The 27044-nt window shown below is 42.9% G+C and overlaps 1 protein-coding gene across 1 annotated transcript in view; it reads right to left on the bottom strand.

Moving 5' to 3' along the window:
* Window positions 1-27044, bottom strand: part of LOC111954519 (sodium/potassium-transporting ATPase subunit beta-1-interacting protein 2) — a 180629-nt gene that overhangs the window by 63847 nt on the left and 89738 nt on the right. Inside the window, exon 3 of the mRNA XM_023974309.2 lies at window positions 24651-24731. Within this exon, the coding sequence (XP_023830077.1) occupies window positions 24651-24731 (81 nt within the window). The remainder of the gene's footprint in view (window positions 1-24650; window positions 24732-27044) is intronic.

Consider the following 27044-nt stretch of genomic DNA (forward strand, 5'->3'; position numbering starts at 1 on the left):
TTAAAATGGACACTTACCACGCTGCACATTGGTTCGATCTTTCATACTCGTCATCAGACGAGGATGAGTACGTTACAGAGATTATGTATTGATGAATGACTATGAACCTGTTTGAACTCTCACATCTCTGCTACACGATGTGCACACAAGCAAAAACAGCCCACCTTAAGAGAAAATAGCAACCTTTCATTCATTTTCAAAAATACTGTGTGGCACAAACTGTGCTGTAGCGTTTCTCTCTATCTCTCTCTATCACACATGCCATACATATACAGTACAGTACACATGCAGAAACAACAGCTCTATGAAAGCATATGAAGCAATACAAATGACGTATGCAGAATATGTTCATTTCAAATGGAGCGAGCGAAAGGAACCAGTGCCAGAGCAGAGGCAGCTCTAGAGATGAATCTGTATGTGTGTGTATGTGTGTGTTTGTGTCAGTGTGTCTGTGTGTGTGTGTGTGTGTGTGTGTGTGGTGTGTGTGTGTGTGTGTGTGTGTGTGTGTGTGTTGTGTGTGTGTGTGTGTGTGTGTGTGTGGGTGTGTGTGTGTGTGTGTGTGTGTGGTGTGTGTGTGTGTGTGTTGTGTGTGTGTCGGTGTGTGTGTGTGTGTGTGTGTCGGTGTGTGTGTGTGGTCGGTGTTGTGTGTGCGTTTGTGTGTGCGTTTGTGTCGGTGTGTGTGTGTGTGTACAGACGCCCCTGGTCCACAGCTCATTAAGTGGGAAATGAAACTCATAGAGAAATGAGTCTGGGGGTATCTGCTCCACTCACTGCTGTTTGGAGCCATATTATTTAAAGTAATGTTGAGATGCAGATTGGTGGAGTGAAAATAGATTTACTCTGAAGGCATGTAGAATGTTCCCCATGAAAAGGGTAAAGATATGCAAAAGGAGGCGTAGAGGAGTAATTCTTAGCCAGCTCTTAACATAAAAATTTGATATTTTTATAGTAACCACTAGCATAATGGAAGCAAACTGAGAGTAGAACTGCAGAATGTGGCCCCTTCAATCGCTACACACACCCCTCACCCCATCCCACCCTACCCTACACCAAAATTACAATGCTGAGGAAAAGACCTTTTGAGAATACTGGTGAAATGGGTCTACAATCACTATAATAACACTGCTGACCTACACATACTTGGGAAATACGTTGTGTGGGGGCTGGGGTAGGGCTCCAGGGCAAGAGAGGCCTCAGGCAAGTATTGTCTACACTCTTAGAAAAAAATATGCTATCTAGAACCTTAAAGGGTTCATCGGCTGTCCCCATAGGCATAGGGGAACCCTATGAAAAACCCTTTTCAGATCCAGGTAGAACCCTTTTGGAAGTGGTGGAAAAAGTATGCAATTGTCATACTTGAGTAAAAGTAAAGATATCTTAATAGAAAATGACTCAAGTAAAAGTGAAAGTCGCCTAGTACAATCCYACTTGAATAAAAATCTACAAGTATTTGGTTTTAAATATACTTAAGTATCAAAAGTAAGTATAATTGCTAAAATATTGTAAATATTAAAATTGTAATTTTCAATTTATTTATATTAAGCACAATTATTATTTATTTTTTAATTCACGGGTTGCCAGGGGCACGCTCCAACACTCAGACATAATTTACAAATGAAGCATGTGTTTAGTGAGTCTGCCAGATCAGACGCAGTAGGGATGACCAGGGATGTTCTCTTGATAAGTGTGTGAATTAGACCATTTCCCTGTCCTGCTAAGCATTCCAAATAAAACTAGTACTTTTGGGTGTCAGGGAAAATGTATGGAGTAAAAAGTACATCATGTTCTTTTGGAATGTAGTGAAGTAAAAGTAAAATTTGTACAAAATGTAAATAGTAAAGTAAAATACAGATACCCCTAAAAACTACTTAAGTCGTACTTTAAAGTATTTTTWAAGTAAGTACTTTACACCACTGCCTTTTAGTTCCAGGTAGAACCCTTTTGGGTTTTACAGTGCTTTCGGAAAGTATTCAGACCCCTGACTTTTTCCACATTTTGTTAGGTTACAGCCTTATTCTAAAATTGATTACAAGGTTATTTTTGCTCAATCTACACACAATACTCCATAACGAAGAGCCCCCAAAAAATTGGGACATTTTTGCTAATTTATTTAAAAAAAAATTAAAACATCATATTTACGTGAGTATTGAGACCCTTTTCTCAGTATTTTGTTGAAGCACCTTTGGCAGCGATTACAGCATTGAGTATTCTTGGGTATTACGCTACAAGTTTGGCACACCTGTATTTAGGGAGTTTCTCCMATTCTTCTCTGCAGATCCTCTCAAGCTCTGTCAGGTTGGATGGGGAGCATTGCTGCATAGCTATTTTCAGGTCTCTCCAGAAATGTTAGATYGGGTTCATGTCCGGGCTCTGGCTGGGTCACTCAAGGACATTCAGAGACTTGTCCCGAAGCCACTCCTGCGTTGTCTTGGCTGTGTGCTTAGGGTCATTGTCCTTTTGGAAGGTAAACCTTCGCCCCAGTCTGAGGTCCTGAGCGCTCTGTAGCAGGTTTTCATCAAGGATCTTGATCCTGCCTCGATCCTGACTCGTCTCCCAGTCAATGCCACTGAAAAACATGATGCTGCCACCACCATGCTTCAACGTAGGGATGCCAGGCTTCCTCCAGATGTGACTCTTGGCATTCAGGCTAAATAGTTCAATCTTGGTTTCATCAGACCAGATAATTATTGTTTCTCATGGTCTGAGAGTCTTTTTTGTCAAACTCATAGCGGGCTGTCATGTGCGTTTTACAGAGTGGCTTCCGGCTGGCCACTCTACCATAAAGGCCTGATTGGTAGAGTGCTGCAGAGATGGTTTTCCTTCTGGAAGGTTCTCCAATCTCCACAGAGGAACTCTAGAGCTCTGTCAGAGTGACCATCTGGTTCTTGGTCAGCTCCCTGATCAAGGCCCTTCTCCCCCGATTGCTCAGTTTGTCCCGGGCGGCCAGCTCTAGGAAGAGTCTTGGTGGTTCCAAACTTCTTTCATTTAAGAATGATGGAGGCCACTGTGTTCTTTTTATTTATCCATTTAGTTTGTTGTAAAAAATATATACATATAATAGTGTAACCATGACCTGTACTCTGTGAATGAGCAGGATTCTTTTTGTAAGCTGTATAGAGCTGATATCCATTTATCTCACTCAAACAGTGGTGTGTTACCGGGGTGAATTCTAATGTCGTCCATTGAGCAAATCCAGTCCACACGCCAAGAGCCCTGTAATCTAAGTCAAGACAGTGTTAATTTACCATTATTTATCAGAGCATGTGAGTTTAATTAATAGCTTCATGAATTTCAGAAGAAGGTAAACATCTGGTTACAAATATCCCAGATCTTTTGATGTGTATGAGCAGCACAGGGGTCTGCCGAACCTGTATCATCATCAGAAAGTTGTGGAGCGTCTCGCTTTACTGTGTCTCTTTAATTTCCCATGTGTCCCCCCTGTATTCCATAATGCTTAAAGGTGTTTTTTTCTCTTTAAAGTGACACAAAAGGCAGTTATATAAAGAAAAAGTAATGACAGGATGTGGTCTGACCAAGGCTGCCGACTGGCCACTTTTTGGAGGTGAATAGGAAGTTGATCATGGAGAGTGATCTGAGGCAGCATGCAGATCCTCCTCACAGCAGGGTCATTTACATTTCATTGGAATACCAAATCCCTGTGAATCCTGCAGCTTAGCAGACTGAGGCATGTTTGAGATGTCATTATACCAGGATGTGTGTGTGTGTGTGTGTGTGTGTGTGTGTGTGTGTGTGTGTGTGTGTGTGTGTGTGTGTGTGTGTGTGTGTGTGTGTGTGTGTGTGTGTGTGTGTGTGTGTGTGTGTGTGTGTGTGGTGTGTGTGTGTGTGTGTGTGTGTGTATGCGTGTACTCCTTCCAGACAAAGAGAAGAAGCCTGGCATTCAAACCCACCTAAAGAGAAGAGTACGGTATATTTCCCTGTTCCATCTGCCAGTTTCAATACTGCACCCTTTCATTTAGGGAAAATATGGAAAATCGATTCAATGAAATGTGAATGGTTGCATCTTGGGCATGTGTGAGTCAAGTGAATAACAGTGACCTACGTAATGCAACGGAGGTCTTTGCTGTAGATCCTCTTGTGTCATGAAGGAATGGAATCACCATCTATCTCCTTCCCAACTGGTTTGACCCCTCTATATACTATATGGAGATGCTATCATGAGAATGGCTCAGGGAGAAACATGTTATAATTACGTATGAGGACAGAGAGCTCTTTAACAGGCATATAGCACACACAGATAATGCCACATTCCATTTAGGAGGATCAAATCGTATTTGTCCACAAGTCTTCTGAAAGCCTGGAGCAGCCTTATTGATTTTCATAAGGTCCATAATCATGTGTTTGTGAATGAGATGGCCTCTGCTGTGGGTGTATGATTATCTGGCTTTTTCTATGTGAGACTTACAACAACATCTTCACGTATGAGACAAAATTAAAGGCAAACGCAACGCACCCAACCCTGGGGAGCACCACTGACATATCCAAGTCTGTTGTTATGACACAAAGCTAATCAATCATTTAGGTGATGGTATTGATTGGCATTTCACTGCAGGCAGGGGGAGGGAGAAATTAGATAATAAATGACTGATCTAGCTCGCCTATCTCTCATAATGCCCAGCACTAGGGCTATAGGGCCATTACTGTATGTAGAAGACTATAAGAGAGCTCTATAGGAGAGCCCCAAAATTACACAGCCAGCTAGCGCTGTGTGGTGGAGAAAAGGAGAGATGGAGGGAGAGGAGGCGAGAGGGAGGCAGCAGGGTTCTATCACACCCCACAGGAGGTTAATTGTTCCTTGTAATGAGGGGAATGGATGAGTGAAGGGAGGAGAGAGGAAGGAAGGGAGGATATACTGTAGTCAAACAATAGTGAGGTAGAGAGAGAAACTGAACAAACATATCACACTGACAACAGATTTTGTCTTCATATGTCTTCGTTAGTTTGTGAAGGCATGCAAAAGCAACGTCAGAGCCTTGAAACAAACCACACAACAGCCTGGTATGAATAAAAACACATAGGCCTATTATATAGGCAAAAAACTGACAGGCTTTTTAGGATTCTCACTGTGTGTCTGCTGTAGTGCTGCGATGCTTACCTAGCTTTATTCCTGAAGCAATGAAGAGAGTGAGGAGGATTGGGACATGGGGATGGATTCTGAGAAAGAAGACGTACAATCATCTGACTCCAAGAAAGGGATTAGGGATTTTCATTACTTTTCACAAAATTTTTAAGCTGTTCTATTGTTCATTAATTCTTGTTTTAAAAAGATGTGGACAGCTTGCACAAGCAACTTTATGGTCAGCTGTCTTGGAATACACCACAATATCAACAAAGACTGCTCAACTATTTTGGCCTAACTGATCTAACTAAGCTAACAAACTAGGTTAATGGCCCCCGGTGAATCAAATAGTCTCTACTGTGCTGCTGTGTCTGTGACTCAGTGTCAATAAGACATTAGCAGCTGATCTTCTCCAAATGACAGATTGATTCTCATCCATAATCAGATCGACACGGCCAGTTACCGAGCATCAAAATAACAACACTAATCATATCTCCAAGGACATAGGGTTTATGGAGAGATTAAAGTAGTCTCACATCATTGCTACTTGAGCTTGATCATACCAAGCTGCCATTCTAGGACATGAAGTCCCTGTCTATATTTAACCTCTCTTGGGTAGGGGGCAGTATTTTCACGTCCGGATGAAAAGCATGCCCAAAGTAAACTGCCTGTTACTCAGGCCCAGAAGCTAGGATATGCATATCATTGGTTTTGGATAGATTTGGATAGAAAACACTCTAAAGTTTCTAAAACTGTTAAAATTATGTCTGTGAGTATAACAGAACTGATATGGCAGGCGAAACCCCGAGGACAAACCATCCCAAGAAAAATATTTTTCAGTTTAACACTGTTTTCAATGGCTGTCAATTTTAGTATAAGGCGAAATCCTCCCAGATTGCAGTTCCTAGGGCTTCCACTAGATGTCAACAGTCTTTAGAAAGAGTTTCATGCTGGTTTCTGGGAAAATGAGCCAGAAATTGTAGTTTTTCTAGGTGGCTCCCATTTTGTCTGTAGTGTTTCCAAGCGCGTGGAAGAGAGCGCGTTCTTTGGTATTTTTCTCCGGCAAAGACAATAACGACTCTCCGTCTTAAATTTGATTGTTTATTTACGTATTAGGGTACCTAAGGTTTGATTATAAACGTTGTTTGACCTGTTTGGAAAAGTTTATTGGTAATGTTTGAGAATTTTAATTTTGTATGCATTTTGATGGTGGGAAACTGGGTGGATTATTGACTGAAGCGCACCAGCTAAACTGAGTTTTTATGGATATAAAGAAGGACATTATCGAACAAAAAGACAATTTGTGATGTATCTGGGACCTTTTGGAGTGCTAACAGAAGAAGATCATCAAAGGTAAGGCATTTATAATATCGCTATTTCTGACTTTCGTGGTGCACCTGCCTGGTTGAAATATGTTTTTCATGCTTTTTAATGCGGGGCGCTGTCCTCAGATAATCGCATGGTGGGCTTTTGCCGTAAAGCCTTTTTGAAATCTGACACAGCGGCTGGATTAACAAGAAGTTAAGCTTTATTTTGATGTATTACACTTGTGATTTTATGAAAGTTAAATATTTGTAATTCTGTAGTTTGAATTTCGCGCTCTGCAATTTCACCGGATGTTGGCCAGGTGGGACGCTACCGTCCCACCTGCCCATAAGAAGTTAAGAACCATCGCAGTAACTAACTAGAAGGTACAGCTGATTTACATGAAGCTTAAAGCCCATACACTGATAGTGTTAATCTCAGACTGGCAGTAAATGTTCTTATCACAGACAGGACCTCTTCCCTCATGAACCTGATCAACCATTAAATGCAATTGAATGTTATTTCTTATTCAGCGCAGTGGCTGCGTTTCTTTTTAAAACGTAATACGTTTTTGATGGATGGCGGGTATTGAAAAACCTAACAGGGAGCTGTGTTGCCTCAGATCATTTCCACATGATACGCCGTTTGCTCCGGAATTACTGTTTCTCATCATTAGCCGCTTCATTTCCAAGGCTGGTTGTATTCCACTCCCTCCTTGGGAATTACAGTGTGATTACTTTCCATCCTTGTGTTTTAATGCAGAGGATCCACAGCTGAGCCACACTGCCATACCTTGTTCACACACAATGAGCATGTTATGCTTATGAATGACACATCCATTTCATTGTTGGCTGTCTCTCTATGGTAACTATGGAAAAACAGCCAAAAAGACTGACAACAGCAAACATGTGAATGATACAGTATCATTCAGAAATACATACAATAACTCAGAGTATGATTATTACAGTAGGATCACCATAAGGAATGAAAGCTTTGTTATAATAAATGAGAGATGGTCTTCCCTGTGCCCTATGTGTAGCTGGAAACTGACATGTGATCTCTCACTGACCCTGAGTCAGTTCCTACATGCTCATCAGAGTGGTTGAGACCCTTTGGGTTCTGTCTTAGCTGCAATTAGATGTACAGGAGAGAGCAGGTCTGGGTTTAGATCTCCTGTCTCAGCTGGAGGCACCCAGATGACTGATTCTTAACGGCTGTCATCCCCATGACCTCACCTCCTCAAGTTCCCTCCAGAAATATGCTACCCATGCTGTTCTGGGCCAGGAGGCAGCTAGGAGCATGGTCCTCAGACAGGCCTGAGAGGCAGCCCTGAGAGCCCCTGGCTAACACAGTTAGTATTCACACAGAGCATCTCCCAGACAAAAGCCTCTGATAGACCCGTGAAATAAGCAATCTCTCAATTACCCACCCCCCCCCCCCCTCTGCTTCTGACCCCAGTAGCACCCTGACGTCACTCTGATTAAGCTTGACAAGACAGAAGGTGCGTGGAGACCCAAAGAACACTCATCCTTGACCTTCATCAACACAAGTTGAATCCTTTAAGTTTAGCGTTCCCTATTGTAAGATAATTATAAACATATGTCAGGAGCAGGAAATCAGAGAAAGCTCTGAGACACACTGCACCGGGGGAGAGCTCAATGTCATTAAGTCTTTAGTATTTCATTTAATCCACATAGATAAAAACCCAGGCAATGATAAAAAGGGAGTGCTACACAACACAAAACAAATAAATAACTATTTTTACAGAGAATTCTGCTGCACTTCTAAAGTTTGTCAAATGTATCAACACCTACAAAAAAATGTCCATTAATTATAATCTAATATAATAATTCACATTTCCTGTTGCGGCAAAATAATTTTCCTGTTGTAGAAAACTGGCTTAAATTAAGATCCTACATCTGTAAGGAGACACTGAGTGGAAGGAAAAATATGTTTTGGTTTATTATGTATCAGATTGCATTTCATGGTTTGAATGACTCAGCTAGCTATAAAAAATGTGATGACATGATATCTTGGAATCTGTGTTGCAGCACAGAATTAAACAATGGAGCCGGAGGGGRTGGCTGCCGTTTTACAGGCTTCTAACCAACTGTGATATTTTGTGTGTTTTTTCTCATTGTTTGTAACTTATTTTGTACATAATGTTGATGCTACCGTCTCTTATGACCGAAAATACCTTCTGGATATCAGAACAGCTATTACTCACCTCAAACTGGACAAAGATTTTTTCTTTAATGAGTCTGACGCGAGGGATATAATGTTGCTCCCAGACAAGGCCCAAAACCTGTCATTCGCATGAAGATAATAAGGAAATACAGGGGGCGCAGATCAGGGTGCCTTGTGAGAATTCGTTGGCGAGTGGGTAACCCGCCTCTCCCATCCGTTATATTGACAACGTGCAATCACTGGAGAATAAACTGGATGAGCTCCATATGGGACTATCCTACCAATGGGACATTATAAACTGTAATATCTTATGTTTCATCGAGTCGTGGCTGAACGACACACGAAAAATATACAGTTGTCTGGATTATCCATGCATTGGCAGGACAGAACAGCTACGTCTGGTAAGACGGGGGGGGTGTGTATATTTGTCAATAACAGCTGGTGCGCGATGTCTAATAAGTAGTCTCGAGGTATTACTTGCCTGAGTTAGAGTACCTCATGATAAGCTGTAGACCACACTATCTACCAAGAGAWTTTTCATCTATATTTTTCKTAGCCATCTATTTGCCACCACAAACTGACACTGGCACTAAGACCACACTCAACGAGCTGTATAAGATCATAAGCAAACAAGAAAATGCTCATCCAGAAGCGGCACTCTTAGTGGCCAGCGACTTTAATGCAGGCAAACTTAAATCCGTTTGACCTCATTTCTACCAGCATGTCACATGTGCAACCAGAGGAAAAAAAACTCTTGACCCCTTTACTCCACACACAGACACATGTGTAACCGATGTGAAATGGCTAGCTAGTTAGCGGTGGTGCGTGCTAATAGCGTTTCAATCGGTGAYGTCACTCGCTTTGAGACCTTGAAGTAGTGGTTCCCCTTGCTCTGCAAGGGCCGTGCCCTTGTGGAGCGATGGGTAACGATGCTTCGTGGGTGTCAGTTGTTGATGTGTGCAGAGGGTCCCTGGTTCGCGCCCTGGGCGAGGGGACGGATGTAAAGTTAAACTGTTATTGATGCTGTTGACCCGGATCACTGGTTGCTAAGGAAAAGGAGGAGGTCGAAAGGGGGGTGAGTGTAACCGATGTGAAATGGCTAGCTAGTTACATTTACATTTACATTTAAGTCATTTAGGGCAACGCCTCTCTATCCGAGCGACTTACAAATTGGTGCATTCACCTTATGATATCAGTGGAACAACCACTTTACAACAGCTGCCATATACTCTTTAAGGGGGGGGGGTTAGAAGGATTACTTTATCCTATCCTAGGTTTTCCTTAAAGAGGTGGGGTTTCAGTGTCTCCGGAAGTGTGATTGACTCGCCGACCTGGCGTCGTGAGGGATCTGTTCCACCATTGGGGTGCCAGAGCAGCGAACAGCTTGACTGGCTGAGCGGGAAACTGTACTTCCTCAGAGGTAGGGAGGCGAGCAGGCCAGAGGTGGATGAACGCAGTGCCGTTGTTTGGGTGTAGGGCTGATCAGAGCCTGAAGGTCGGAGGTTGCCGTTCCCTCACAGCTCCGTAGGCAAGCACCATGGTCTTTGTAGCGGATGCGAGCTTCAACTGGAAGCCAGTGGAGAGAGCGGAGGAGCGGGGTGACGTGAGAGAACTTGGGAAAGTTGAACACCAGACGGGGCGGCGTTCTGGATGAGTTTAGGGGTTTAATGGCACAGGCAGGAGCCCAGCCAAACAGCGAGTTGCAGTAATCCAGACGGGAGATGACAAGTGCCTGGATTAGGACCTGCGCCGCTTCCTGCGTGAGCAGGGTCGTATCCTGCGAATGGTTGTAGAGCATGAACCTACAGCAACGGTCACCGCCTTGATGTTAGTTGAGAACGACAGGGTGTTTGTCAGGATCACGCCAAGGTTCTTAGCACTCTGGGCGAGGACACAATGGAGTTGTCAACCGTGATGGCGAGATCATGGAACGGGCAGTCCTTCCCCGGGAGAAGAGCAGCTCCGTCTTTGCGAGTTCAGCTTGAGGTGGTGATCCGTCATCCAACTGATATGTCTGCCAGACATGCAGAGATCGATTCAGCCTGGTTATCAGAGGGGGGGAAGGAGAAGATTTAATTGTGTTGTCGTCTGGATAGACAATGATAGGAGAGACATGTGAGGATATGCAGAGCCAAGTGATTGGTGTATAGCGAGAATAGGAGAGGGCCTAGAACAGAGCTGGGGGACACCAGTGGTGAGAGCACGTGGTGCGGAGACAGATTCTGCCACGCACCTGGTAGGAGCGACCTGTCAGGTAGGACGCAATCCAAGTGTGGGGCGCGCCGGAGATGCCCAGCTCGGAGAGGGTGGAGAGGAGGATCTGATGGTTCACGTATCAAAGGCAGCCGATAGGTCTAGAAGATGAGAGCAGAGGAAGAGAGTTAGCTTTAGCAGTGCGGAGCGCCTCCGTGACACAGAGAAGACAGTCTCAGTTGAATGTACTAGTTTGAAACTGACTGATTTGGATCAAGAAGGTCATTCTGAGAGAGATAGCAGGAGAGCTGGCCAAGGACGGCACGTTCAACGAGTTTTGGAGAGAAAAGAGAAGGGATACTGGTCTGTAGTTGTTGACATCGGAGGGATCGAGTGTGGTTTTTTAGAAGGGGTGCAACTCTCGCTCTCTTGAGAACGGAAGGGACGTAGCCAGCGGTCAAGGATGAGTTGATGAGCGAGGTGAGGTAAGAGAGAAGGTCTCCGGAAATGGTCTGGAGAAGAGAGAGAGGGGATAGGGTCAAGCGGGCAGGTTGTTGGCGACCGCGCGCAAAGACGCGAGATATTTATGCTGAGAGAGAGGGGAAAAGAGGGTAAAGCAAGGGTAGGGCAGTGTGAGCAGAACCGCCGGGTGTTGTGACTTAGCAAACGAGGATCGGATGCTGTCGACCTTCTTTTCAAAATGGTGACGAAGTCATCTAGCAGAGAGGGAGAGGGGGGAGGAGGGGAGAGAGGATTCAGGAGGAGGAGAAGGTGGCAAAGAGCTTCCTAGGGTTAAGGCAGATGCTTGAATTTTAGAGTGGTAGAATTGGTTTAGCAGCAGAGACGAAGAGGAAATGTAGAGAGGAGGATGAAGGATGCCAGGGTCCGCAGGGAGGCGAAGTTTTCCTCCTTTCCGCTGGCGGCCTGCCGAGCCCTGTTCTGTGAGCCGCAATGAGTCGTCGAGCCACGAGCAGGAGGGAATGACCTAGCGCTCGGAGGATAGGGGACATAGAGTCAAAGGAATGCAGAAAGGGAGAGAGGAGGGTTGAGGAGGCAGAATCAGGAGATAGGTGGGAGAAGGTTGAGCAGGGAGAGAGATGAAGGATGGAGGGAGAGAGTAGCGGGGGGAGAGAGAGCGAAGGTTGGGACGGCGCGATAATCCGAGTAGGGCATGTGGGAAGTGTTGGATGAGAGCGAGAGGGAAAAGGATACAAGGTAGTGGTCGGAGACTTGGAGGGGAGTTGCCAATGAGATTAGTGGAAAAGAACAGCATCTAGTAAAGATGAGGTCAAGCGTATTGCGCTGCCTTGTGAGTAGGGGGGAAGGTGAGAGGGTGAGGTACAAAGAAGGAGGCAGAGAGGAATGAGTCAAAGGTAGACGTGGGGAGGTTAAAGTCACCCAGAACTGTGAGAGGTGAGCCATCCTCAGGAAAGGAACTTATCAGGGCGTCAAGCTCATTGATGAACTCTCCAAGGGAACCTTAATGTCCCCTTTAGTTAGCGGTGGTGCGCGCTAATAGCGTTTCAATCGGTGATGTCACTCACTTTGAGACCTTGAAGTAGTGGTTCCTCTTGCTCTGCAAGGGCCGCGGCCTTTGTGGAGCGATGGGTAACGATGCTTCGTGGGTGTCATTTGTTGATGTGTGCAGAGGGTCCCTGGTTCGCGCCCGTGTTGGGGCGAGGGGACGGACGTAAAGTTAAACTGTTACACATGCACAGCTCTCCACTTGGCAAATCTGACCATAATTCTTTCCTCCTGATTCCCGCTTACAAGCAAAAACTAAAGCAGTACCAGTGACTCGCTCAATATGCAAGTGGTCAGATGACGCGGATGCTACGCTACAGGACTGTTTTGCTAGCATAGACTGGAATATGAATATTTTGCTAGCATAGACTGGATTCATACAATGACATTGAGGAGTATACCACCTCAGTCACTGGCTTCATTAATAGAGTTTAAAGTTCCTTGGTGTCCACATCACCAACATTATGTTTTCTATTTTTTACTTTTGTTTATTTAGTAAATATTTTCATAACTCTATTTTCTTAAAACTGTTGGTTAAGGTTCTTGTAGGTAAGTATTTCACGGTAAGGTCTACTACACCTGTTGTATTCGGCGCATGTGACAAATAAAATTTGAGAAGGGAAGAGAGCTAAATAACATTCTAATGTATGTGTGTGGTACAACAGGTTAAGGTACCATGGTTAAGAGTATGTATAAGTCCATAACCAATAACCACAGCCTGGTTAAGACATCTTATCTAAATGACACCAGACAGTGCTAACCTACAGGACCCCCCCCCCCCTCCTCCTCTGTGTCAGAATCTCTCACAAACCCACTTTTCAACTAACGTCGCAATGAAACGCTACTGACAGAGATCAGTGGATGGAACCAGCCAGACACACCGATGTCTATTTCTGAGTGACCTACTTTCGGAGAGTAAGAATCATTCAAAAATGAAATATCAGACAGACATCAAATTAACATGCTGCAAATATTTTGGGCTGTCTCTGCTTACAGCCATGATTATTAACTGGTCACTAGGATTCTCACAACCATAACAATGGGTGGGGCCACCGTCATAACTACAACAGTATGAAAGAGTGATATCCTTACACTGGGAATATTCATGCACACTGTCCATAGATGCAAACCGTACCCTGTGTCTATGTGCAGCGAATCAGGAGGACTTAACAACAATTTTTTCCAGTGTTGTCCCGCACCAACAGGGCCCAGTTTTTTTTAAGTTACCTATCTGAATATCGCCTAGTTGATAGGATTAAAAAAATGATGTTTTATTGTCATATACACTGGATATGTGCAGTGAAATGTTTTGTTTCACAGGGTCAGTCATAGTAGTACAGTGCCCCTGGAGCAAATTAGGGTTAACCTGTCTCACTCCCCCGTTCCGCTAGCGGAACTCCTCCCACATTCCACTGAAAAGGCAGAGCGCGAAATTCAAAAAAATGTTTTTTAGAAATATTTAACTTTCACACATTAACAAGTCCAATACAGCATATGAAAGGTACACATCTTGTGAATCAAGCCAACATGTCCGATTTTTAAAATGTTTTACAGGGAAGACAAAATATGTAAATCTATTAGCTAACCACGTTAGCAAAAGAGAGCACTTTCTAACACCATCAGTTTTTTACTCCATCACCAGCTATCACTAATTCGACCAAATAAAGATATATATATAGCCACTAACCAAGAAACAACTTCATAAGATGACAGTCTGATAACATATTTATTGTATAGCATATGTTTTTTTTGAAAAATGTGCATATTTATGGTATAAATCATAAATTACATTTCAGCTACAATCAGAAATTGCACCGAAAGCAGCCATAACATTTACAGACACCAACGTCAAATAACGAATTACTCATCATAAAACATATCTGAGAAATACATACTGTGCAGCAATTGAAAGACAGGATTCTTGTGATTCCAGACAATATTTCAGATTTATTAAATGTTTTATAGCGAAAACAAAATGTAGCGCTAAATTAGCATAGCCACGCCAGCCAGAACCAGCTGGGCGCCCACGACCAGTTCACATGCACGACCGATATATGAAATAACATTATAAATTGGGTCTTACTTTTGCTGAAATTTCCATCAAATGTTGATCAAGATGTCCTTAGTCCAGATGAGTCGTTCATTCCATTCAGAATGGTACCTTTCCCACTTCATTTAGCATGGGTACTAGTCGAGTGGCACGGATCTCTCCAAGTAAACAAASTCACACAACGGAACACGGCAAAACTCCCGAAAAAAATCAAATAATCTGATTAAACTATATTGAAAAAACATACATTACGATGATATGGTCTCATTTATCAAATCAAATCCGAGCCGGAGATAGTTGACATCCGAAACGGCAGCAAAACAAAACACAATCTCTCTTCAAAGTCGCGCACTTCAGACTTCCGGAAATGGACGGTCACGTCAAAGAAATAGGTCTTATTTCACGTCAGAACAAGATAAACACAAAATTTCTCCTCTGACGTCCTCTTGACACCCAGAGGAAGACGTATGAGGTGTGTTTCGGGTCATAGGTGGCATGACCATGTATAGGCAGAGCGTTGAAGCGAGCATAGACATCTTGCATTCTACTTCCTGGTCAGGGAAAGTGCTGCCAAATGACCTCTGTTCCACTCAGAGAAAAAATTCAAACGTTTTTAGAAACTAGAGGTTGTTTTCTATCCAATGGTACTAAAAATATGCATATTGTACTAGCAAGAATTGAGTACGAGGCCGTTTAAAAATCATACGATTTTCAACAAAAGTGAAAATAGTACCCCTGGTCCCCAACAGGTTTTTAAGGTGCTTTTGCTCTAGGGCACATCAACATATTTTTCCCTTTTCGGCTCAGGTATTCAAACCAGCGACCTTTCAGTTACTCGCCCAACACTAACCACTAGGCTACCTGCCTCCCTAAAATAGAATGAATAGAACAGGAGTCCCCATTCAAGTCAATGGTTTGACCGTTCTATTCATTTTATTTCTATGTATTTAATCCTATCCGATAGGTGAAATCCAGATAGATAACTTTTGAAAAACTGGGCCCTGGGGATTGAGATGACTGATGGAGCACATAGCGGTTGAGGGGAGAGCCAGAACGCTGTAAAATACTTAACATACAAGTGTAAAATAGGAAGGTGGAAATTAAGACTCATTCTTCAACCCTGTAAAATCGCTGTCTCTTTGACCAATCCATTCCCCTCAYAAAGAAGAAATGGGGATACAATGTCATATTCACACTTCAATGAGAATATCCTAAATAATTTTTCAAAAGATTCAATTTCATGTGTTAAATTTCTCTCAGGCTGGAAAGGATCTTTAAAAACAGCATAAGTAGCACATTTAAATGGGTCTCTGTAGCTCTGCTCATCACTTCTCTCCAGTAGGCCCCCAGTGTTAAGAACTGAACTGTCTGACAGAAACTGGGCTGCAGCAGATTTATGAGGAAAAGATTAACAGCTGAAGGAGGTTTCATTTATTTTGTTTCTGTTTGGTTTGATAATTTGTTTGCGTGCGATCATTCTCTGTAACAGTAGCAACAGGGTGTCTACAATGTGGTGTCCACTAAAGGACAGAGAATTTTATTCAAGGTAATTGTCATTCATTCAGGGAGAGTGATATATGCATCCTAGTCAAGGCACCTTAGAAATCGTAAAATGATATTATTCATTATTATGATATAGCTGAACCATAGGAAATGCTATGCATACTGTGCAATACAGATGATCACAGCTTTTATATTTCAATATATTATTCAATTTGAGAAGCTGAGGTGCAGACTTCTCTCTTGGGCTCCAATGGTCAAACAGGCTCACATAATAACAACAAAATATTCCCTATTGCTCTAAAATAGCACACCAAAAAAGACCAGTACCAATGCAAAGCTAAACAACTAACTGGTTTTGTTTTGACTAAAGTCATTTTTATATTTTATTGTGTCTTGGGTAAGTGAGTGAGAAAGAAAGTGCAATTTTCTTCTGAGCAATTAGCAATAAAGGTTGACCTTTGGAATGATGTCATAGGAGGACAGGCAGTGAATTAATTGCTCTTTGTGTAATGATGCGGAGAGAGAGAGAGAGAGAGAGAGAGAGAGAGAGAGAGAGAGAGAGAGAGAGAGAGAGAGAGAGAGAGAGAGAGAGGCCATAATGGTGCTTCAGTCCTTTATCTCGCTCTTTTCTGACACCCCGTTACTCGGATCCACATACTGGTAAATCAAGTCCTTCTGTTTGAGAGAATGGACATTCACTCTAATCTGTTCTCCTGAGGTACAATACAATATGTGACAAGCTGACATTACTATGGCATTGCCATACATTTGTGATTTAATGCTAGCTACAGTAGCATGGATACTACAGATACTCTCACTACTATCTCAAGTACAGTTTGGCGATAATGACCAACATAAGGTACTGATGAGGTGTGACAAACGACTAACCTCACAGTGATTGATGAGGTTGACTGTTGTAGCGGACCTTGTGTAAGTGTTTGTGCCAGTGGCTGTCTTTGCTAATCTGTGACGGAGAGAGAGAGTAGGGTAGGGGAACTCTCCTGTACTTGTTGACCTTCAAACAGAAGGGTCAATATAAATCAAGAACTGTGATTCTAAATGCTTGTGTTAAATTATATTCATCCTGTACTGCATCGCATGGCTTATTATTTTTCCTCTTGGTGAGCTCAAAAGGTCAGTTGCTTTTAATTATATTTGAATGCTTTAAATGTCCCTTCAGTGTTCAGGTCACAGCTATCAGACAGATATCACTATGAAGGAATTAAAGATGGCTGCGCTGGGTGTCTCTGGACTGCAGTTGTGTTTATGATGTCTATAAGATATCATAAGAACTGATTTTCTCAACAAATTGTCCAAAACAGCTATGGCACCAAGAGGCTGAAAAAGCCTGTTGACACTGGCTATAGCTTTAGGCAGTACTAAACTCATACACTACATGGCCAAAAGTATGTGGACACCCCTTCAAATTAGAGGATTCGGCTATTTCAGCCACACCCGCTGCTGACAGGTGTATAACATCGAGCACACAGCCATGCAATCTCCATAGACAAACATTGTCAGTAAAATGGCTTTACTGAAGAGCTCAGCGAATTTCAACACAACACTGYCATAGGATGCCACCTTTCCAACAAGCCAGCTCCTCAAATGTCTGCACTGCTAGAGCTGCCCCAGTCAACTGTAAGTGCTGTTATTGTGAAGTGGAACATTTCGAGGAGCAACAATGGCTCAGCCGCAAAGTGGTAGGCCACACAAGCTCACAGAATGGGACCGCCGAGTGCTGAAGCTCGTAGCGTGTAAAAATCGTCTGTCCTTGATCACAACACTCACTACCGAGTTCCAACTGCCTCTGGAAGCAACGTCAGCACAATAACTGTTTGTCGGGAGCTTCATGAAATGGGTTTCCATTGCCAAGCAGCGGCACACAAGCCTAAGCTCACCATGGGCAATGCCAAGCGTCGGTTGGAGTGGTGTAAAGCTCGCCGCCATTGGACTCTGGACAAGTGAAAATGCGTTCTCTGGAGTGATGAATCACGCTTCACCATCTGGCAGTCCGACTGATGAATCTGGGTTTGGCGGATGCCAGGAGAACGCTACCTGCCCGAATGAATAGTGCCAACTGTAAATGGTCTGGGGCTGTTTTTCATGGTTCGGGCTAGGCCCCTTAGTTCCAGTAAAGGGAAATCTTAACGCTACAGCATACAATTACTTTCTAGATAATTGTGTGCTTCCAACTTTGTGGCAACAGTTTGGGGAAGGCCCTTTCCTGTATCAGCATGACAGTGCCCCTGTGCACAAAGCGAGGTCCTTACGGAAATGGTTTGTCGAGATCGGTGTGCTAGAACTTGACTGGCCTGCACAGAGCCCTGACTTCAACCCGATCAAACACCTTTGAGATGAATTGGAACTCTGACTGCGAGCCAAGCCTAATCGCCAAACATCAGTGCCCGACCTCACTAATGCTCTTGTGGCTGAATGGAAGGAAGTCCACGCAGCAATGTCCCAACATCTTGTGGAAAGACTTCCCAGAAGAGTTTAGGCTGTTATAGCAGCAAAGGGGGGACCAGCTCCATATAAATGCTCAGGATTTTGGAATGAGATGTTATGATTCATCCCGCCAAATTCCAATCATTTTTTTCTTCTAATGGCACTATTGGACAGGTTACTGCGTATACTTTTTCCCGTTTTCTTCCAGAGACAAAAGGGACGGTTGAAGGATGAACCTGAGGTGAACCGGCTTTCTCCCAGCATGTAACATTTAAGAGCACCATTGTCTCAGAGCCCCGTCACTGCTTTTAGCAGTGTCCTTGCCACTGGATACTCGCCCCAGTCACTCAATGTGTGGTCGAATACGAAGAGTCTGATTTAGGCTGGGTTGATATTTAACACTTTATCAGACTAGAACACTGCAAACATATTGACAATGATAACCAGTCTTTGTGGTTTTCTTGGCACATTTAGGTATTCTCCCACATCACCAACAGAACAGCCCTACTTTATATGCTTCCCTACTACCTACCATCCACTGAGGTCCCATACCCGTAAGTGGAGTGATGTATTATGGGATGCTACAGTGGTTCTTCAGCCCATAGGCCTGTTCCCTGCCCTGGATTCTCTCCACTGAGACGCCAATCTCCTGGTTCCTGGTTCCTACCCGGCTGTGCTGTCATGTTGTTGGATATGACTAATTTCTCCCCACCTGACATGCTGGTCAAGCCCTGCCAATCACGACACTTTGGACAAATCACCCCGCCCCTGATGGCACCACGCTGTGCTGATCAGCACATTCATCTCTCTACCCTCTCGCTCCCAGACAACGGCTCCTTCTCTCAGGTGAATGGAGAAATTATTCTGATTCTGATTGCTCCTGCATCCATTATACACTGGCACATAGTTCTTCATTCTATGGGTTGCCTTTTACAGGCAGCTGACAATAGTTCCCAATATGCTATGCTGGACTATGTATCATATGTGCGTTTTTTACAGTCATATGAATCCATGCCAGAATGTGAATGGAATGGGAATAATATAATTTGGCTGTACAGCCGTAGGCATCAAAAAAGGTAGTTTGGCATTTGTTTGTTTGTTTCCGCTGACTGACATTGCTGATGACACATTCCCTCACAGATGGAGCAGTGGGACAAACACACAGGCCCCCTGCCGAGAGATGATTGATGGGAGAAACTTCTGGCTTGTTGAAAGGGAAATTTAACTCAAGTAAATGGATTATAACAAAACAATGTACTGACAAAATGACAGTTTGATGTCACATAGCTTTTGCCACACAGGCTCAAGGATTAACTTTTGTCACATGATTGAAATGTGAATGTTGATTTATGGGACGTTAGTGCTGTTCATTTTCCACAAACACTTTAAAATGTATATATAGTACAGTACAGAGCCATATATTTAGATAGATCTAAGTCGCTCTGGATAAGAGCGTCTGCTAACTGACTAAAATGTAAAATGTACATGGCTCTGGTACAGTATATTGACTATTGACCGAGGCGGGTGGAGAATGAAGCATTCATAGAGAGCGGAGACAGTGGTGAAGCATCTACAAGCCTCTCCGAGCATCAACTTGGTTGGTGCACTGCATTAGTGTCATTCTAATCTGAACAGCACACTGGAGAGGGAACTTTTATTGTCATCTTTAATGTCACTGAGAGCACTCTGCAGACTTCAGCATTCATCAGGGAGGCATCTTGCGGATGCCTTGCGTTTTACTCTGCCTTTAGCCTGTTATTACCCTAATGGCTAGTTCCCAGTCTGTCTTCTCATGCATTGATTATGGTTATGGTCAATACAATTGATACATTCCGCCATCTTCACATTTGCTATGCCTCGTACATACATGATAGATGGGTCCAAATATATTTCAAAATGTTTCACCAAGTTCAATCAATGAGTCTCAGTTAAATCAAGGAGTGGATCAAGTTCATTTGAACTCAATCAAGTGAAGTCCATGTCATTGGTTTGGCCTTTAGTCACCAAGGAGAATACATATTCAATCTATTAGGTTGTTAAATGACATGACACAGAGCTCGTCAACTCTTAACAGCAGCACATTGAACCATGACAGGGTCACAACTCACGAGGTCCAACATGGCACCCAGGCTATAAATAGTTCAATAAAAGGCAGGCTTCAGGTACTTTTAATGACTTATTCAGCCCAGGCCAGATCGATTCAAATAATAGGAACTCCGATATATAGATGTACCCCTAAAAGGTTATAAAACCCAGAGCTCTGCTCTTGAAATAGACTCTGATTATATATATCAGAGGTCTATGAGACCGAAAAATGGCTCTTAAAAACCTAGTGCATGTAACTATAAAATGTAAACAAAGTCAGAGTAGACTAGTGTGTGCTGGTCTGCATGTTAGGGAATCTAGAGTGATCTGATTGCTCCATGGGATCAATTTGAACAACTGGATATTACTAGTCAGGCAATTTAGGTTTAGTGCACTGCCAAAGGCTATAACATGAGTAATGACCTATCCATGATTAAAGCAAACATACTTCTGGTGATAGGCCTGCATTGCTTCAGCTGTAATACAGAGTTTAATCAGAAGGTGATTTTTTTGCACCATTTATTTTATGACAACATATTTCCCTTATGTCTAGTGAGAAGTTCACAAAGTTAGTAAGGGATAGAGGCTACTCTATGGGAGTGTCCGTGATTAATGTAGGCGTTAATGTAGGAATTCAGGAGTTCTAATGTAGGAATTCAGGAGTCCGATTCCCCTGTAAAACTCCTCCGGCCAGCTTGTCTGTCCCTAAACTAGATGGCTAAGTCTGTGATGGCCGGTGATGGGAAATAATAGCCTTTTTGAGCTAGCACATGAACTGTAACTCATCTATTCTGAGGGCCTTCATGGTGCTGACAGATCCAGACTTTTCCCTCCTCTCCAGTGAAATTGACTATAAATCACTTTATCACTCCCAGCCCTGACACTTTATCAGAATACCAGCATTTTACTGTATATGAAGACTATGAAGAGCATGCAGACAGGAAGAAGGCCTGCATTTAAAATTGCTCCAAGAAAAAGGGCACAGATAACCTGCCAAAGTAAGGATTTACTCATTGAGGCTCTGCCATGCCACTTACAACCATATCAATATTTCACAGGGATGTAAATATATCAGCATTATGACATAACAAAATAGGAACTTCTTACAAACCGCCCAAAAACAGGTATCTTTAATTCAATTGAACTGAGAAGATATTTGCATCAAAGCTATCATATATTCTCCTCTAGGCCTAAATCCTTCGGACAGAATTTTTACCATTGCTTTGATTTGAACGTTGAACAACTGCTTAGTACTTTCATAATGCAGTCAGCAATTGTTAAAGCCTAGAGCTAGAGGGCTCAAATACAGAGGGCAGGATCAATGTGGAGTTGGAGAACGATGGCACACAATATTTTCCATTAATCCCATACTAAAATGTCAGAAAGCTCCATTCCGATGGAGTTACTTGTTTATGTAGATGTCAGGTTGTTCCAGTCTGGATGAAATTCCTGGGTGAGGAGAGGTGAGCTGTTTTTCTGGAAGTTAGTGTGTGGAGACGAGCCAGATGTTTCCGTCTTTCCCAGATTGGGAGGGAAGTTTGTGAGCAGCTCTTATTCCATCAGCTCTCTCCTCCTCCTCCTCTCTGCCAGCCTGTGACTATTTGCCTAGAAGCTAGAAGGCTGGCTGCTGCCATGGCTGGGACACGTCTTATTTACTGTGCCTGAGCTCAGCCTGGAGCTCCATGGCTCTCTACGCCCGCTCTACCCACTCTCCCCTGCTCTTCATTGTCACTTTCTGTGCCACCAGTCCCCTGCTGATGGCCTCCAAATCCAATCCCCAGCATCTCTCTGGGCATGCCAATGGAAATGGACAACAGGCCAAAGAGTTTGCAGCTTTTAACCCATTCACATATTAAAGCACAAACACAACCCAGAGGGGAGCTCTCGTTAAGAGTGCACAGTTTGCTGCTTGAGACATCCGCAACTCAGAGGGCCACCATTTCTCTTTAATGTCAAAGAAACATGATCACATTTTCTCTCTACAGGCCCAAACCTGATCTACTAAAAATACTATAGCTGTTTATTCTCTCTCAAGTCATTCACTATTTCAATGTCAATCACTCTCCTGATAGACTATTGGCTTTCACCCAGACACGTCCCTCTCGGCAGAGTGATTGAACTCAGTGAGACCTGTAAGAAGGATCGCGCTATTTAATGAAGGACAGACGTAGGGATTCTTCCCATTTATTTATCTTTATTTGTTTCTGTGTGTGATGTAAATCTAATTGCATTGCTGCCTTGGCGGGTCCCGATGGATTCTCTCCTGGTTAAACACATTACACCCACATTAATAAATCATGAGCCACACCAACGTGAGCCAAATAAATCACACTAACTAACATACTATCACTTTACTGTTACTAATTAAAGTGCCTGAGCAGACCCACTGTGCAGAACATGCAGCGGAATCACACAGAACAACAGAACCTCAGCTCTACAGCACTGTCAAATACCGGATGCCCTTTTTCGGCAGCCTGGCAAAACGAGGAGGAGCGATGAGTTGATGCCTCAGTGCCTCTCTTCTCACTGGGAAGACAAGTGAAAAGGCCACTTGAGGGAACTGACTCTGGTAAATTGTGAAGGAAGTCTGGGAGCAGGGGAGAAAAGATATGCTGGGCTGGGAGCAGCAGCAGCAGCAGCTCAGGCATGAGTGAAGAAGCTCTTGAGGAGCCTCAGCGTCGGCAGAGGAGCGGGCTCTTGGTTTGTGATGGCGCTGCAGTAATGACAGACCGCAGGCCCCAGAGGAAGCCCAGCTTCAAAAGATGACACACCAGTCCTGCCAGTCCCCAGTCCACAACAAGCCAATCACACGAGCCTCAGAAATCCTACTGTATACCACCTACAAACCCTCTGTCTTGTCTTGAATTGAGGATCACTGCATTCGTATTTGGTCAACAGATGTTCTCAGTGCCAAGCCAATGAACATCCTCTTCTAAGGATGCTCTTCTTTCAGGCAAGTTAGATGGCAAAAAACTCAGAACTCACTGATAAAAAGGCAATATACTATGCAGAGACCGTATATTTGCGGAAATAACAGGATTGAGTTCGTCAAGGTGTATATAGCCTCAAACCCATGTGATTTGCCAGCAGTTAATGACATCGACTGCACTGTAATAAAACTGTAACGCAACAGATGCCATCCCCTGATGCTTTTCAAAAGTGCAAAGATATCTCTGAGGTGAAACTGCCAAATCCTCCAAAGGCAATTGAGGAGGAAGGAAGCCATTTTGGCAAAGGCTGGTGGAGAGTGAAGACTGTGAGACTAAGTGAGTGCGCCATCTGTTGCCATAGATTCCAGATAAGATGAAACAGTAATGACTAAGCAACACGGAAACACAATCGACTAATAAATGAACAGACATTCCTCTCCGATAAGCACAACACAAATGGTGCGACAAAATACCCATACATGTTCTCAGTCCTTTCTATGTGAATCCACTGAACTAAAACTACCATACCGGTAAATAAGCTTGACCAATAACACTAATAATAGTTATCATTCATGATAGAATATTTTCATGTAATGCAAGCATGTTTGTGACCAAAAGCTACAGCAATATAGCCTTAGTGTGTCTATTTGACTCGTCTCCACAGCTCTAATATTATCGGATCATGAGAAGCGCTCAGAGTCAGTGATCAAAATAAAGGGATTAGTCATTTCAGTTTCATTTGGAAAATGAAAACGTAATAGATAAAAGCACTTGATGAATTGGATAATCAAGTTACACGGCTGGTTTGCCTTTTAATTGGGTACAATATTGGACATTTTGACATTTTAATTATATCTTCTCTCATTTTCTCATACATACATGAGCAGATGAAAAATTATGGAATAAATTGCTAGTTGAAATGAGAGAGATTGAGCATGGGGAGCAAAGAGAGGGAGTTGGGTGAGGGAGGGAGAGAGACATGTAGAGAGACGACACATTTGCATCTATATTGCAGTATTACTGTATTACCTTGAACTAACAGTGAACCAACAGTGCTTATTGACACATCAGCTTCAGTATAGTACTACTCCTTTTGTATTCATGCTTGTAAAAGTACACACTGTGCAATTTTCGTTCCAAAGAATTTTGAAGCAAAATAACAGAGAGACGGCTAGATAGATTGCTAGCTTAGCTAGCTATCTCTTTCAGAACCAGTGAAGTAATGTGTAACCCGTGATTAAATGGCATGCGAAAAAGACCATTAAAGACATATTATCCATAGCCTCTGTTCTCTGGCAGGTAATAATAAAAGGCTCTCCAGCTCTGTAGAGCTCTCAGCAGGTCACATTACCTTGGAGAGGTCCCCCACTTCCAGGTAGAAACAGATGATGAAGACATTCCAGGTCACCCAGAGCACCAGCCACACTGCATACTATGGGTGAGAGAGAGAGTGAGAGAGGAGTGAGATAGAGAGGTGAGAGAGAGGAGAGAGGGGATAGAGAGAGGGGGAGAGAGAGGGAGGGAGAGGAAGCACACACCACTGAACTAACAGAATCACAGTATTAGAACACCACAAGTGGTGTCAAGTTCAGAATAACACCCCAAAAACAAATGCATATTTGGATTCTCGTTAGTATCTGGGCCAAGATCATAGTGTTTCTTTGTAATTAATTATCTTCCGGGTATGTCTTCACACAGATCTGAGACATGCCAGAGTTAAACATTCAGTGCCTTCTCGGTATTGAAGCAGAGTATTATTAATGTGTGCGTGTTTATTGGTTTATTCGGATCCCCATTAGCTTTTGCCGAAGCAGCAGCTATTATCAGCTCGGAGGCTCCTTAGAGATAGGATGGAGGCTTATCAAAGCATTCTGAAATGTGTCAAAATGAAATTGTTAGTGATGAACACAAAGTTGTTGTTATAGTACAGAAGGTTCACTTTTATGTCTGTACGGTCAAAAGGTCTAAACGTGTACTCAAGGGCAAAATGAGTTTGACAACGCTGATCTAAAACATGGCGCATCTAAAGACATACATATATATTTTTTGGAGCAGTAACGATGTGCGCTGAGAGTCGGGAAGCAAGTTCAGGGAGTGAGTGTTTTAATAAATAAATGAAACCAACACGTAACACAAACAACGCACAGACATGACCCAGGAACAGAAACAATGACGCCTGGGGAAGGAACCAAAGGGAGTAACATATAAAGGGCAGGTAATCAATGAGGTGATGAAGTCCATGCGAGTGTCATTATGCGCGTAACGATGGGGACAGGTGTGCGCCATGACAAGCAGCCTGGTGACCTAGAGGCCGGAGAGGGAGCACACGTGACAAGCAGGATGATTTGAATCCTCTGATTGTATTTTAAAGCAGACAGTTGATCCAGAATACAATACTGGGCATAGGAAAAGGGAAATCAAATTGCATTACATGTAGGGAGCTCAGCCTAATATACTGTATTATATTGCAGTCGGAAAGTATTCAGACCTTTTGACTTTTTCCACATTTTGTTACGTTACASCCTTATTCTAAAATTGATTAAAAGAAACAATTTCCTCATCAATCTACACACAATACCCCATAATGAGAATACAGTTGTTTTTTTATATTTGGCAAATTTATAAAACAATTAAAAACAGAAATATCTTACTTACATACACTACCGTTCAAAAGTTTGGGGTCACTTAGAAATGTCCTTGTTTTGGAAAGAAAAGCACATTTGTTGTGGGATAGGGGATAGGGGGCAGCATTTTCACTTTGGATGAATAGCGTGCACAGAGTGAACTGCCTCCTACTCTGTCCCAGATGCTAATATATGCATATTAGTATTACTATTGGATATAAAACACTCTGAAGTTTCTAAAACTGTTTGAATGATGTCTGTGAGTATAACAGAACTCATATGCCAGGCAAAAACCTGAGAAAAAATCCAAACAGGAAGTGAGAATTCTGAGGCTGGTCGATTTTCAACTCATCGCCTATTGAAATCCCAGTGGGATATGGATCTGTTTGCACTTCCTATGCCTTCCACTAGATGTCAACCGTCTGTAGAACATTGAATGAAGCTTCTACTGTGATGTTGAGCCAGATGGGAGCTGTTTGAGTCAGTGGTCTGGCAGAGTGCCAGGTCCTGGTCACGCGCATTCCACATGATATCGACTTGCGTTCCATTACTTCTATAGACACAAAGGAATTCTCCGGTTGGAAGTTTATTGAATATTTATGATAACAACATCCTAAAGAATGATTCTATATTTAGTTTGACAAGTTTATTCGACCTGTAATATAACTTTTTGAAGTTTTCGTCCGAAGTTCGACTGGACCTGCACGAGCGTTTTGGATATGCGTACTAAACGTGCTAACAAAAGTAGCTACTTGGACATAAATAATGGACATTATCGAACAAAACAACAATTTATTGTGGAACTAGGATTCCTGGGAGTGCATTCTGATGAAGATCATCAAAGGTAAGGGAATATTTATCATGTAATTTCGTATTTCTGTTGACTCCAACATGGTGGAGAAATGTTGTTTCTATCTGAGTGCCGTCTCAGATTATTGCATGGTTTGCTTTTTCCGTAAAGTTTTTTTGAAATCTGACACAGCGGTTGCATTAAGAACAAGTGTATCTTTAATTCGATTGTATAAACATTTCTGTTATTTGATGTGGCTTCTCTGCAATTTCTCCGGATATTTGGAAGGCATTTCTGAACATGGCGCCAATTAAACTGAATTTTTGATATA

This window comes from Salvelinus sp. IW2-2015, linkage group LG28, assembly GCF_002910315.2.
Source record: "Salvelinus sp. IW2-2015 linkage group LG28, ASM291031v2, whole genome shotgun sequence".
Lineage (NCBI taxonomy): Eukaryota > Metazoa > Chordata > Actinopteri > Salmoniformes > Salmonidae > Salvelinus > Salvelinus sp. IW2-2015.